We start from the raw sequence: 15,114 nt of genomic DNA, 5'->3' as shown, positions 1-15,114 counted from the left end.
TTGCTCACCTTTCATTGCGTTCACGGCTCTGCTCCTCAATACCTTATCTCTCTAATCCAAAACTACACTCCTGCAAGACCTCTACGCTCATCCACTTCCAATTTTCTTGTAACCCCCAAAATTACCAAAACGTGGGGGGAAAGATCTTTTGCATACTCTAGTCCTAAATTATGGAATGGCCTTCCTGAAGACATCAAAAAATGTTTATCCTCTGATTCTTTCAAAACTCATCTCAAAACATTTCTTTTCAAGTCTTGATCTTTTTTCCTGTTTACACGCGCCTTGAGCACTCCACAGAGTGGATTTGGCGCGATATAAGTTACATTATTATTATTATTATTAAATCACATCCAACAGGTGGAATACTAAAAACTTACATGCACATACATATTACTAGTTCAAGCTATTAACGGGCTATGGTATTTCTTCGATAAATAAAATAAAATAAAGATGTTGACAACGTGACAAGGTGAATGAATAAATGTTCTCAAAGTGAAATTTCTAAGCATGGCTCATTACAAAAACGCCATTAAGTTGTTCACTATGAAGCTCATATGACAGAGTTCAAAGTTCTCTCTGAGAAACTTGAAAGTGATGTGCATTGAACCTTACACAATTTTACACTGTCACTGGTGAGAAACTGCCTTGTTAAGCGTGGCATTTCTCCTAAAATGATCTTCACCGATAAAGATCGCTAAATTTCTATTTTGGGCATCCTCTCTTTTGCTGATGTGTGGAGGTTGAAGGAAATTGCTTGAGCTGGGGTGAGGGAAAAGAAAAGGGAAATTAGGAGGAAATCACGGGGTCATTTTAAATCATGTTTATCTGAATTTCAGAAGGGGTTAAACCAAACCACGTGCACTACATGTACATACAGTTAAGAACTGAATTATTCATACCCTTGCCAAGTTTTGTAGTTTGTCAAGTATGTGAAAATTGATATTTCCCTATTCATGTTTCTTGAGAATGTGACATATTAAAGCTTAAATCTAAAAGTATTCAATAAAGCTCTAATTCAACCGGTCCACTCTTATTCTTGAGTTACGAAAAACACAATTAACATCACATTTACAAGGGGAATGTAGTGTACATGCATAATACATGTACAAAGAAAGTGAATTGGAAACAGTAGGAATAATAATAATAATAACTAATAATCATCTTTTAGTCCACTCCAAATGATATTTCAATATAATTTACAAATATTAATATAAATAATTATATAATCGCATAAATTATTCTCCCTTATTTTTCATGTAATTGAATTCTAACATTCACTTTTTATTCTATTCTTGCTTTATGGAGAGGGAGTTGCTACTGCACCTAACCAAAACTATTAACTTAGATCTCTACACACTTACATACATCTATATATACTACATGTATCTAGATAATCTCTTTCACTTAAAAAAGAACTTGAAATTTTTGTCAGAAAATATGTTTATCCACAAAGACAAGAGTGTGTACTATGGCCTTGATTCTTCTCTACACCATTATGCATAATCAAACAAGTGTTTCAACTGTTGAATTCACTTAATGAATAGTTCATTAATGTACCGATTGATTTTTTTTCTTCAATACATCGATTCTCTATTCATACATCGATCTTCGTAGAGGCAAGGTTTTAATTTAATCAAAGCTGGGCAACTGCTTTAGGAGGTCATGACAAACTATATTGCTACTAAATGCTTTGATTTAACCCATGGACCACTGAATTCTGTCATTCCCATAGGCTTAGTTCAGGAACCATTTGGGACCTGTTTCACAAAGCCTTTTTTCAATGGCAAATGTCAAAAATCAGTGTCAAATTTGCTCTCAGCCAATCAGATGCAAGGATTTCAGTAGCTTATAACAAAAACTATCAGTTGTCACTGATGACAAGTTTTGTGAAACAGGGCCCTGATCCCTGTGGGCAAAGGGTTAAAGAAGAATTTTACACTGCCTCCTCAGTTGCCTAACAAACATGAGGAAAAACAATTCATAAATCACGATACCTTGAAGAAAAATTGAACTTTAATCCACTCCTAAGTAGCTCTTCCTGACCAATCGCAGGATCTTCATCATTCAGTCAACTAGCGGTAAACGAGGCATGCAATAACGCCTTCTCTTTGACACTTGATTGGGGAAGGCTTCCTGCGCCGCGAGACCAGGAGTGAGACAGATCATGTGACAATATGATCTTGGTCTCTTAAGGTCACACTTCAGGTGAAGTTGGTTCTACACGAATTACACACATACATGGTTAGGACTGCAGTATGAAGCATTAGAGTAGTGTGGATCAATTTGAAACAAACCACTTTTTTCCCTTTTTTTTCTTATATTTCCATTTCCAACAAAATAAAATTAAGTACATGAGATTGCATTGTACATACACTGTACAGTAGTAAAACAATGAAACTTAACAATATATTTTTAATTGGTCTAGTGTACAACAGGCATATAAAACAGGTTGGTCATATATATTGCTGAAAAGCTGGGCTTGTAGATTGCAGCCCCCTATAACTTAAAATTGCAAAAATAGTACATGTATATCAATAATAAAAATTATGAGTGGCTTATACAGTCATGTAATTGTATTTGGGGCTCTTCTTACAGGGACTGCTGGTACGACTATTTGTCACCAATTATCCCTGGATAAACTGAAGTGGCAATTGTTCGTAATTGCACAATATATACAACAACTGGAAGAAGAAAAAAAAAAGGAAAAAGTAGCTAATTAATGTAGGACACTGGTGCAGGGGATAGGCAATTCCAACAATTTCTTTTGTTCATGAAGGTCATCAAATGAGGCGGTGTGATATATTCTGAAGGAGGGCCGGGTCATATTGTCTCATTTTAGTGTTGCTATTATTCTCTTCTTTTTCCTTTCTCTTTCTTTCTCTCTCTCTCTCTCTCTCTCTCTCTCTTTCTCTCTCTATCTATCTATCTCCCGTAATTTGATTGTGTAGAGGTAACATATTTCCTCTGTGTGTTTATAATCCTTGATATGCTTTTATACATAAACATGTAGACTCAGAAATTTCTGGCTTAATCATCCTTCTACCGCAACCTGTCTGATGTGTTTACAAACACTGCTTTATTAGTCTGGTATCCAAAAATGTATTTGGTCTTATTTATAGTACATGTAGCTAAAATATGAAAACACAGCCAAGCCTTGTACGTAAACAGCTGATTGGCGCTAGCTAATCGAGGAGTTCAGCAATTTTTGGTAAATGTCAGGGAGAATGTCACGAGTGACGTATGTTCAGTTATTGGGTGTTGAGACATGGAGAGTTGAAGGAGACAAAGAAAGAAAGGGAGAGAGAGGGGGGGAGAGAGAGAGAGAGAGGGAGAGGGAGAGAGAGAGAGAGTGAGAGAGAAAGAAAGAGAGAGAGAGAGAGAGAAAGAGAAAGAGAAAGAGATAGAGAGAGAGAGAGAGAGAACAAGAGAAAAAAGGGTGAAAGAAATAGAGGAACTGAGAAAGAATGGGACAGAGACAGACAGATGAATAGAAAGATAATACCCAAAGTTAAAAGAGACAAATACCTTTTACAGAAGAAAAAAGAGAATAAATCTGTAGATAGATTGAGGGGAAAAGATAATAAAGAGAGAGAGAGAGAGAGAGAGAGAGAAGGGGGGTAAGAGAAAGAAAGAAAGAAAGAAAGAAAGAAAGAAAAAATGAAGAGAAAAAGTATGAAAAAGGAAAAGAATATGACAGAAAGATAGACAGGAAGGGAGAGACAATACAACTATGCAGCAACAGCTCGAGATTTTTCAAAAATATGACAGACCCTAGAGAAGGCATAATGAGACAAAGAGCAACAAAGACCCTCCCCCCCCCCCAACAAAAAAAAGGCGATAACTGAAGAAGAAAAAATAGCTGAGAAAAATCTCTAATACAGTGAGGCTTAATGAGAGGGTTGAGTATTATTAAATTAAGCAAAGACAGAAGTAACAAGTCAGAGATATCTCACTGGACATAACTTTGGAAGACAAGTACAAATCTGCTGGGCACGTTTTGATTTTGAGTCTAGACATATGATGAATCAGAAAAAAAAGGGGAAAAAATAATTGTATTCCATGCTTCTACAAGACAAAGCAAAACAGGGGGGGGGGGAGGGAGGCAAGAATTGATTAAAGATGACTTACAGGAATTGTTCACATCTAACAGTGCTTAATGTAACTTAATTAATAAAATGAAATAAATATAATATTTCTGACATGTTTCATGCATCCACTCCACCTAGCAAATGCTATCTGCCCCTACATTTGTTTAAAGGGGCGTCATCACATGAATCTTTCTGACGTCTTTTGGCAAGTGTACTTGGCAGGCTCTCAATAAAAATACATGAAAATGAAGACACTTTTAATGTATTCTGAGGAGAAAATGGCATGCCATTTCGAAGAAGGAAGCCAATGACACGATGAAATTGACAGAAAACTTATCCTCATGCTTGAAAAAAAGGGAATTGTAACTGAATTACATCAATCAAATAATGAAATTGTATTAAGTAGTTCTTTCTTCTTTCTTCACAAAGTTATTCCAAGCTTCCATACTGTGTATCGTTCTATTCCAGATAATTTCCTGTTGAGGCCATTTTTCTTGACAGTGACTAATGTTTCAAAATTAAGTGAATCATTCATTTTTTATTTACTTAAAAACCTTAAAAATAATCATCAAAATTTTATCATTTTGAAAGATACCTTAGCATGGAGTGATTCTTGGTATTCCTTCTGTTTTGTTTCTATGACAACCTCCCAGTGTTTGTTCCTCTCCTGGATAGCCGCTTCTTTCTCCTTCAGCATTTCTTCCTTCAGGTCATCCTTCTCTTTCTAAAAGAGAGAGAGAGAGAAAGAGAGAAAGAGAGAGAGGGATGAGAAAATAAAAATTGAAGTCAACGTAACAATTAATATAATATGTAAATTAAAATTGTCCTACTATAGCATTAAAATTAGATTGCTACAATGTTTGTACAATCAAGTCTCTCTGGTGAAATTGCTCTCTTCCTTCAGATATGACCAAAATAAAATGTTAAAAGTATTTAATGATTTTTTTTTTTTTACAAACCGTACATTCTAATTTACTCAACATTTATGCATGACTTTGAAGTGTTAAAGATCTACACATGTATCAAAGGAAATCATGAAAGGAGTCTTTATAAACAGATTCTCTGTTAAAGACAACTTTGACAACTTATTGCAATCTACCATGAGATAGACTTCATAACTGTTACAGTTTCATATTCAGATCATAGGCATACGGTAGTGAGAAACTTTTGTTCACAGACTATTTTTACCCTCAACCATATTCATACTTTTCTCCTTGAATTAATAGCACTACTGTCCACAGAGACAAAAGAGTATGATGGCAATTCCACTAAAAATTGACATACCCCACGTGGCAATTGGCCTACATACTACCTGTGCCAGGAAACACCTTGTTAACACGTAACCGGTCATCCATTCACACTTTCCAACAGTCAAACTGTCTCTCAATTCAAACTCATGTGACTAATATATACAGTTATGTTTCAGCTCAAATTTGAGGTTAATAAATGAGTGATTTGAAGAAGCAGAGTTATTCATACACTCCAATGTGGAAGAATTGGCAAATTATTTAGTATTAAATATTCAATTTTTTAAAAATCTTAACATTTTTTTAAAATCATTTTTAAAAATCTTTAAATTATGATCAAGGATCTGAACTGTCAGAAGCTTCATAAAATCTCAATTTCAAGGGATTTCAAGCTTCTTTGTAGAAGGAAAGCTAAACCAGCTCAGAATTATAGTGACAATTTGAAGCCAATTTGGCTTTTAATTCTGACTAGAAGGCTTAAATGCATTAAAATTCTGGCAGGGGGGGGGGGGGGGAGGGGGTTAAACTCTGTTCACAGTATTATGTTACTCTTCTTTTTTCCATCCCAGTACCAGAAATCTGTTCATGTACAGAGTAACTATTGCTTGCTTGTTTGTTTATTTGTTTGTTTTACTTGACAGCTAAGGAAGCATGTGTATGCTTGTAAGTAAGCAGCCAGGGGACCGACTGCTTTAAAAAGTCCTCTCGGAGGGACTTTGTAATGAGGATTAATGCCTTACCAAAAGGCTATAGCGTATCAGCTTGATTTTGAACCCGGGACCTCCCGGTAACGAGATCACTGCTCTACCACTGAGCCATTGCGCCTCCTGCACAATATTTTACAGTACCGGTAATCCCATGAACAGTGGAGCTTCATCTCGGGACCTACATCCTTTGATCCAATATCTTAAAAGAACATTAAGAAAAGGGTGGGGACTCTTCCTGTTTGTGTGTGATCTTCCATATTGGATTTTAATTGCTTCACATGATGGATTTGGGTTAGTAGAGTGAGCTGTCTGGTCGTTTGCTGCTAAAGATACGAGCTTCTGAGACGTTAATGTTATCAGATCTTAAAGTAGTATGGGGCCTTCCTGTTTGGCTGAAGGTCTGTCTGTCTATCCGCATCTACTTGCACTTACCGCTCTCCACTCTCAACCGCTGTGCGTCTCTCTCTCTCTTTCTTTCTCTTTCTCTCTCTCTCTTCTTGTTCTGTCTATCTTTCTTTTTTGTTTCTTTCTCTATCTGTTTCTTTTCTTTTCTTTTCTCTATCTCTATTTTCTTTTTCTCCATCTCTCTGTCTCTGTCTCGCTCTCTCTCTATCCCTGTTCGCTCTATCTTTCTCTTTTCTCTTTCTCACTCTCTCTCACTCTTTCTTTTTCTCTTTCTCTCTCTCTCTCTCTCTCTCTTTCTCTTTCTCTTTCTCTTTCTCTCTCTTTCTTTCCACCCTCCCAAATTGCATTTTTCTGTGTCCATTGGTTTTTCCCCAATACATTTCTGTTTTCACATGCAGGTCTCAATATCTCTCTTTTCACGTATTTCTAAGAATCCCCCTTTTCGAGAAATGTATCTCACTTTGTCTTTACTCATTACTGAATATCAGAATGTCATATTTCAAGAAATAACCACCAATAGAACTACAGGTAACAATTAAGTTGCAAATCAAATGTACATGAATACATGTACAAACCTACATTGAAGCATGCTGACCAAATTAGGGCTGACACAACTACCTGTACAACTTTCTGGTAGCCCAACCGACTTCCTGGCCCATGCAGATTGCCTAGCCCTATATATGCTACATCACAATGATTAACGGGAATGATTGATTGGCATATAAAGGTCAAGAACATTGTCTTAGCTAGAACCAGTCATCTCATCCTATATAGTAAATATAAGTCCTTAATAACCTTGACCACTTCAATCAATATCAAACTCTTACTAATAGTATCAATCACCTGACTCCCTTCTTGTGACTGTATGGCGTCAACCTTTGATCTACCGTGTATCACACAAAGATTTCAGGACAACTGCAGAATACCCCATCAGACAACTCTAACCCTGACCCTACAGAGTAGGTCCTAGTGCTAATCCTATAACCCTAACCCTTACTCTGATGTGGTGGGGTATTCTGCAGTGAAGCCAAAAATTTTATATAGCTTCATAGATCTTCATATAAATGACATTTAATGATATAGAAGTACAACTCATACATGTACATGTATGCCCTAGCTGTTTTATCACTTTGAGACAAAAAAATAAAGTAGGCCTACCCCGTTAAGCTCTCTTTGATAACATGAATGTATAGTGAACAAGACTACAACTTGGGTGAGATATGCAGATTTCAAGCAAGGAAAACATACAGAAGCAAATTCTCAGAAAAAAGCAAAATAAATCCAAGGAAAGTATAATAAAATGTCCTGTCCTTCACTTCATCCATGAATTGACTTATCTAAAAAAAATCCTATACTGTCTGCTCTACAACTTCAACAAACCTCTTTATATGCATCTTCCATGAAGTTGTTTCCGTTACACGGCTCGACCCCATCCACCGACGATCCTGAATCCTTTGTAATCCATAACGATTCCATGTCGAGATCAGACGTGGAAGACTCGGATTCTAGAGGTTCAACTGATGTGATCCACTTAAATCCAAGAGAGCATTATTTGGAATCTCAAAGTCTATATGTAATCCAAACAAGTTGAGCACGTTCAGAGTAAGATCCTTAAAGTCCCTAGCATACATATGAACTTTGCTTTGTTAGAAGACTTCCCTTCGTTTAGAGTCGACTCCCACAAAGGATCATTAGAAGCAATAGGGGAGAAGCTACAATGCATGCGCACAGTCGTTTGTGAAGAAAGTTGGTAAATGAATCAAATAAGCTAGAGTGAGAATTGTGAATCTCAAAGTAATGACACGTCTCTGGCTGACTGTTGCGTTGGTTCTACACAAAGTTATGTTGTCCTTTGAAAGGTAATCTTGTTGCTACAGCGTTTCGCTGTGACTCTGACTTCAACTCAGCCAGGAGGAAGTCACACGTTGATATGCTCTCACATGAATGCGAATGCTGCGAGATAACATGCAACCAGAAGCGGGACTGGCAAATAATCCCCCTGCGAGCCTCCAAGTGCGTCTTATCTAACTAATAGCCCCCCATCAGAGGCTCCTGTCACTGGCAATAAGAAAGTCACAATGGTTCACTTCCCCTAAACGGAACGATGCTCAAATCTAAACCACACAAGCCAACGCATGAGCACTGTTATACGCCAGTGACTCGTCAGGAAGATGAACGTGATGGGTGACCATGTTTACTAAACATGAAGCCTTGCAAGCAACGTAGGCCCAGACCATGCTCCTCAAGCTATCACAGGAAATGCTTGGACAACTTGTCTCAGCGTTGAGCTCAGTGTTGAGCACAGTGATGAGCACAGCATACATGTAGCCCCCTATCATTGACAGACAGTTTTATTTACATAGAGCACATTGTATAGCTGTTGCATTTCAAGAAAATTAGCCCAGAGATTTGTGAGAGAAGCAGATTAAATGTTAAGCACAACCTCTACATCTTGCATTATGTAAAAACTAAAAGGAGCAACATTATCTCTCACAACAGACATTCTGAGGCAGACAAACTATGAGATCACTGGCAATTGAGGATCTTCAATGTTGAGTCACAGCTGAATCCAAAACTTAGTCACAAAAAAGTTGACAGCAAATTAAAAGTTTGACAGGTGTAAAAAACTAAGCAAAGATGTCCAACTTCACACAAGACAATATAGAAGATTATTCAAGTTCCTTAAAAAAAATATGACGTTGCGCTTCTTCTTTAATACAAGTTTCCTATTCGATAGGCCATCACTGAACCACACTGTTTGCAAAGTAGGGATACTGCTCTCTGTGAGTGGGCTGGTTCACACAGGCTCAGCTCTATCTAATATGTCATATGTCTCGTAGACCTCGGCAGGAAGTACCAAACAAGAGCGGTAGCTATAATAAGACGCACAAGACGAGAGGGGTGTATAACCACAACAACCCCATCTCACAGCTAGGCGATGGATGCCAAGAACCAATTACACTTGTCCCAAATGTCAAAGTTAAAGTCCAAGAGCGACGACGTTTGGACTTTGGACTCTTCCCAGCACGTGACTCACGTCTTTGTCCAGAGTAGTGCAGATCAGTCAAATAAACTTCTTTTTCTTGCTTTTCGAACCTTGATCTGCCGACTGAGATCTCAACGCAGAGAGGGGTGAGGTCATCAGATGGACTGTATTGGCCGACGGGATTCCGGTCATGAGACAGATAGGTATGACGTTGAACCTGTAGAGGGTGTCCGTTGGCAGCCATCATCGCAAGGGTTTGTCTCTCATTATAGCCAACCTTGACAGGCTTCCTGTGTAGAGTATCTGAAGGGGATGGTTTTCACACATCGGCTTACACTGTCATCTCGGGCTATGATACAGAGTTCCTTTAAAAGGTACTACCAATCTACATGTATACACGTATGCCTATTTTAATATTTACATGGACAATGAAAATTAATTAGGGGAAAGAAAAATGGAAAAGGGAAGAGAGGGGAGGGAAGAGGGTGAAGAAAATGAAAAGAGATATATATGTACAGTGAAGCATTGGTATAAAGTTAGGAAAAAGACACTTTAAGAGATATGTTTCAAGAACAAATAAGTTACTGAAAGTAAGGAACAGAGAGTGAGAGCAAGAGGGGGAGAGAGAGGAAGAAAGTGAAAGAGAAAGTAAGAGAGAGAGAGAGGGGGAGAGATAGAGAGAGTGAAAGTGAGAGAGAGAGATATAGAGAGAGAGAGAGAGAGTGAGGTGGGGGGGGGGGGGTAAAGAACATCATGATACACCTGTACAATTTATGTTCCGGTATGTACTGTATGAAGAGATTGGGAACAGAGAGAGAGAGAGAGAGAGAAAGATGGATTGAGAGAAAATGAGGAAAGATAATTGAGCACAGTACAGTGTACAGACAGAGGGTACACAGAGAGAGACAGGAAATAGAAAAGCAAAAAGGAAGACAGGAAAGAAGGAAACTTGGAATAAAAAAGGAAAAAGGAAAGGGTAAATTAAGGCAGCTGCTGAGGAACATTCCCTGGGGTTGGGTTGATACCATTTTCTCCTGCTAGTCCAGCTTTTAATTACCATCTCCGGGCTAGGATCATACTCGTGATAAAAGGTTACTTTCTCTACGCATTCGTATGACGAAAACACTTACAATGACAGCATGGCAATCGCATTTGCGCATAAATATTATACAGGCTGTAGCGAAAGAACAAACAGCATTTTCACAAATATGTTGCCTGGCCTTATACGTTTACATTTTCCCATAATGTAATTGCTAAATTACATTTTGTTCTCTTTCCAAAAAAAAATTGATATACATTGTCTCTAATGTTCTACATCTAAGGATACATATATTTCCTTTGGAGTCCTTACCCTCATCATCTCTCATCTTTTCCTTTCTTTATTTCTTCTTTTTGTTTCACTAAACACTAAATTTGCCACATCTGTTTCTCTCTAGATATCCATGTATTTCTCTCTACAACCTCCCCCCCCCCCCCCCCCCGCCCCTTCTCTCTCTCTCTCCCTCTCTCTCTCTCTCTCCCTCTCTCTCTCTCTCTCCCTCTCTCTCATTCTATCTCACATCATATCAGTACGATGGTGATAAATGGTGAAGGATTTCAAGAATTTCCAGCCCCTTTCCCTTTTCCTGTGTCCAACCAATTGAGATAAAAATCTTAATTTACCAATGATCGTGTAGATGACTTTGGTGTGACTCACTGTTACTTGCCATTTCTCTATATTTTCCATGACAGCAAAAACTGATAGTTGATAATTCAAGCTGCTACGACGTAAATGTACATGACTACGTGCAATTCAGTTCTACTTTTCTTGAGCCAGTATATTTCAAGTACATTAATACAAATTCATTCAGTTTCTGTACCTGTGTAGAAACATGCATGTAGGTGTATGAAGAAAGACAGCTAAGAGGTCTGCAAAAGCTGCTTCACCTTCCGCCTTAAGTTTGTTCTCGTTTTTCAACTCTTTTTTTCATTTCTTTTTGTATATTTGGGGGACTGTCAACTTTGAGATATACTGTATTTAATATTTTGACAAAAAAGTTATATTTCCACTCTTTTTTCTCTCTTTCTGTACATGCATAATTATCATGTGACATACTTCTGTTATAATGACAGATGAAGCAACAAATTCAATTATTTTCAAATACATTAAATTGGATTTTCCTTCCTCCCCCCCCCCCCCCTCTCTCCTCTCTCTCTCTCTCTCTCTCTCAACTCTAATCAAGACTCAGGAAATGTGCAAGGTGAGAAGGAGAGGGGCAAGGGGGAGGGGGTTGTGCTTGTAATTACCCATCCCATTGTTTACATCTCTTAGACATACCTGGATTCAACCCATCCCATCATGACACATCAGTCTAGGTACATGTAGCGAAAGGAGAAATCTTGAGCTAAACTTATTTTCATCCCTTTTGTTTCTATTTATGCTGATGATGACACATGCAAGGCCATCAGGGTTTTACAATGTAGCTAAATGGAGAGATTTCTCGTGCAAAAGTCATTCAAGAACCTATATATTTGCTTTGCCAGTTCAAAATGAAAGTACATGGACACGTATTTGGATCTTACTTCTTCAGGATACTAGTAGTTTTTCACCAATTTCTATGAGAACCAAAAAAAAAACAGTTTCTGTTGATTTTTTTTCCCGATCATTTTTATTGATCGGAAATCGGAAATTATTATCCGATCACCCCTGATGGGCTCAAGATCGGCCCCCCAATCCAATGATCGGTTACAGGCCTAACACAAAGGCCATCATTTTTTTTCAAAATAGTTGAAACAACCAAACAATAAAATTTGAAAAGACTTCTGTTATTGTTTCAAAAACAAATAAGGACCAAAAGTATATACAGTATCGTATTGTCTATTCAGAGACAGTTCTGTAAGGAACTAAACTTTGCTTAAAGGTAAAGACCAGTTGTGGTCATGCGATTGCATTGTGAAAGAAACGTGGAATCGATCAGAAAAGGTTGATCATCTAGCATCTAGCATCTGCAAGGTTCTGGAATCATCAAAATGATAAGAAATTTGGCCCATTCTTCGTAAAGTTACAAGCACTATACACAGAAAGATGTATATGGGACTACCCTATATCTCTCACAGACCATGAGAGAAACAAATTTACCAAATATTAGGCGGTTTCCCGGCAAAATTTTTATCATCATGTATTAGTCAAAACATATTCTTTCACATGATTGGTAATGAGAGCTTCCATTTCATTTTTTGAAATTGGGGCGTTTCCAATACTGGTCTTTACCTTTAAATGTTGAATTTTAAAATGCCTTTGTGGCTCTCAACTGATATAATGATACAAGGTCAGGAATGGTGTCCATTTCACGGTTCTCCCAATTATCTCTTCATTAGATAAACTTATACTTGTAGCATGTGAGGAAAACCACTGTATCATCTAACCCATGTTTTTCATCTAATTGAGACCGTCAGGAAACCACCCACAAACGAGATAACAGGCTTGACAGACCGACTCATCATCTTTCTATAAGCTGTCATTGGTATTATTAGACTGGCTATTATGAGGGAGAGGGGCTTGGAGGAATGACATTAATATTTCCTGAACTGGATACAGATTCTAGTGATAAGAAATATACATGTACACTGCAAATCTATGCAGTTTTATTTTCAGGTAAGACGCATTTTCAATCAGTTTCATACTAACTTTCAATAACTATAATTCATTCATATTTGCTTTACATGTTGAAATGGTATATTGAGTATAATTGATGCATTTTCAATGAATACTTTGTAACATAATTTTATAATGTATTTATATGTATAGATATATGTTTTTGTATGTACTTGTGTATTGAAAATTCAATTCAATTCTGTACAGTATCTCTAACCCATGTAGATTTATGCTACATGTAGACAGCAGGGCCTCCCATATACATGTCATGTACCTCCCCTCCCCCTCCATTCTTATTTCTTGATTAACCTCACTTTGTCTGTTCTGGTTCTCTCCTTACATCTAAATCAACTATTATTCCCCTTTCTTAGTCACACACCATCAAGATCCACAAGAGGAAATACAGACAGAATACAAACAGACAGGGGCCTCACCTTACAAGTACTGTACATGTAGGTATACCATTATGCACAGGAGCTTTTCTTCCTATACCCCACCCACCCCCCCCCCCCCCCCCCACCATACTATCATCTCCTCTACTCTCTCTTTCTCTCACTCTGTCTCATCTATTTCTCTTCTTTAATCTCTCTCTTTCTATCTCTCTGTCTCTGTCTCTCTCTTTCTCTCCTATCAAAACATTTCTCTACCACTCACCTCCACAGATTCAGATGACGTGAAACCATACCTCTATATACCCCCCCCCCCCCCCACCATTCCCTCTTTCTCTCACTTTGTCTATTTTATCTGCCTTCCAAGTTTCTATCTATTGCTTCATGTACAGGTACAAGTGTATCATTCATCTTTCAGCTAACCACATGATGTATGTACATGTACATTGTACATTGACTAAGGTTTGACTTTTTTCCTTTATTTTTGTTTCCTTTTCTTTTAGTTGAAGAGCTAGTATTTAAAGGTAGTTGGCAACATTCTACCAAATCATTTGAAGAGTAGCAACGAATACAGACAAACCCAAGTTTACATGTATTTGGCAAGATACGGTACATACATGCAGTATTGGAGAAGAGTGAGTTTTTTGCTTGTTTCTCTGGGAACTCTTCCAAACATCATTACCAGCATCGGGGAGAACTTCAGTTTAATTGTCTGACAATGCACTGATGAGTATAATGTTTGGGTGCTTGAAATTTGTCCAAAGTCATGTTGTTTGTCACAACCCTGCTGTCCATTTGACCTACATAACCCAAATACAATCCCCCGTGGAACTCCTCAAGCTTACATGCACAAACCCTTGTCAGTCGTTGAGTAACAGTGTCTGCACTATGAGACTACAATATGTCAATAGGTCGAGGGTCCTGCTTCATAAAACATGTTATCAATAACAAGTTTAAAAGGCTGTTTAAGCTACTGAAATTGTGGCATCTGATTGGCTGAGAGCAAATTGTCATAGAAATTTAGCATTTGTACTTGATAACAAGTTTTATGAAACAGGGCCTTGCCACAGCCAAAACTGACAGTCTAGGCTCTGCTCAAAGCCTTAGGAATTATGGTAAAGTGTCAAATTAGAGACTATGCTTGTAGACTAGATCTCCTCAGCCGTTCATCGATCCCTTCCACCTCTCACCCCAAGACCCTGTGATTAGAAGGACCTAGCCAGGCTATCAAGAGATCTTGATCAGTGTCTGTATGATCGACAGCGTTGATGGAGGTTGATCTTATGGCCGGTTTCTGCACAGAACCAACAGTTCCTGAGAAATTCTGAAATGTCATGCTAGGAACATTCCCTCTCTTTTAACGGTGCTGGCAACATGCAGGCAATTTTTTTTGCCCTTTAAAAAAAAAGAGTTTTTTGTTGTTGAGAGAAGAGCATAGTCCGAGAGCACCTTGCAGATAAATTGAAGCTCCACATTTTAAATGATATTTATTCGACAAATATTGGGGTTTGGAGGATTGGTAAAGAGTCAGATGGAAGGGGGGGGGGGGCAGGGAGAAATATTTTCTGCTCTGTATGAAAACGATGACAGGTCAAGTGTATATTCAAGCAATAGGATTAGGAGTAGGGAGTGGGAACAGGGGTTAAAAAAACAAAAAA

The 15,114-nt window shown here is 37.9% G+C and overlaps 1 protein-coding gene across 4 annotated transcripts in view; it reads right to left on the bottom strand.

Annotated features, from left to right (window-relative positions):
• The window catches only part of LOC100892305 (golgin subfamily A member 4), a 51,707-nt gene that overhangs the window by 26,949 nt on the left and 9,644 nt on the right, over window positions 1-15,114 (bottom strand). For 3 of the 4 annotated variants that reach the window (XM_030990016.1, XM_030990018.1, XM_030990019.1), the window contains exons 3-4: window positions 7,828-7,977; window positions 4,684-4,812 (exon numbers count right to left, since the gene is read on the bottom strand). In XM_030990016.1, the coding sequence (XP_030845876.1) occupies window positions 4,684-4,812; window positions 7,828-7,977 (279 nt within the window). The remainder of the gene's footprint in view (window positions 1-4,683; window positions 4,813-7,827; window positions 7,978-15,114) is intronic. The other variant, XM_030990017.1, reaches the window with a different exon arrangement.

This window comes from Strongylocentrotus purpuratus, unplaced genomic scaffold, assembly GCF_000002235.5.
Source record: "Strongylocentrotus purpuratus isolate Spur 01 unplaced genomic scaffold, Spur_5.0 spur5_scaffold_19, whole genome shotgun sequence".
NCBI lineage: Eukaryota > Metazoa > Echinodermata > Echinoidea > Camarodonta > Strongylocentrotidae > Strongylocentrotus > Strongylocentrotus purpuratus.
The sequence above is the reverse complement of the archived record's forward strand: the minus strand, read 5'-3'. Positions and strand labels throughout refer to the sequence as shown.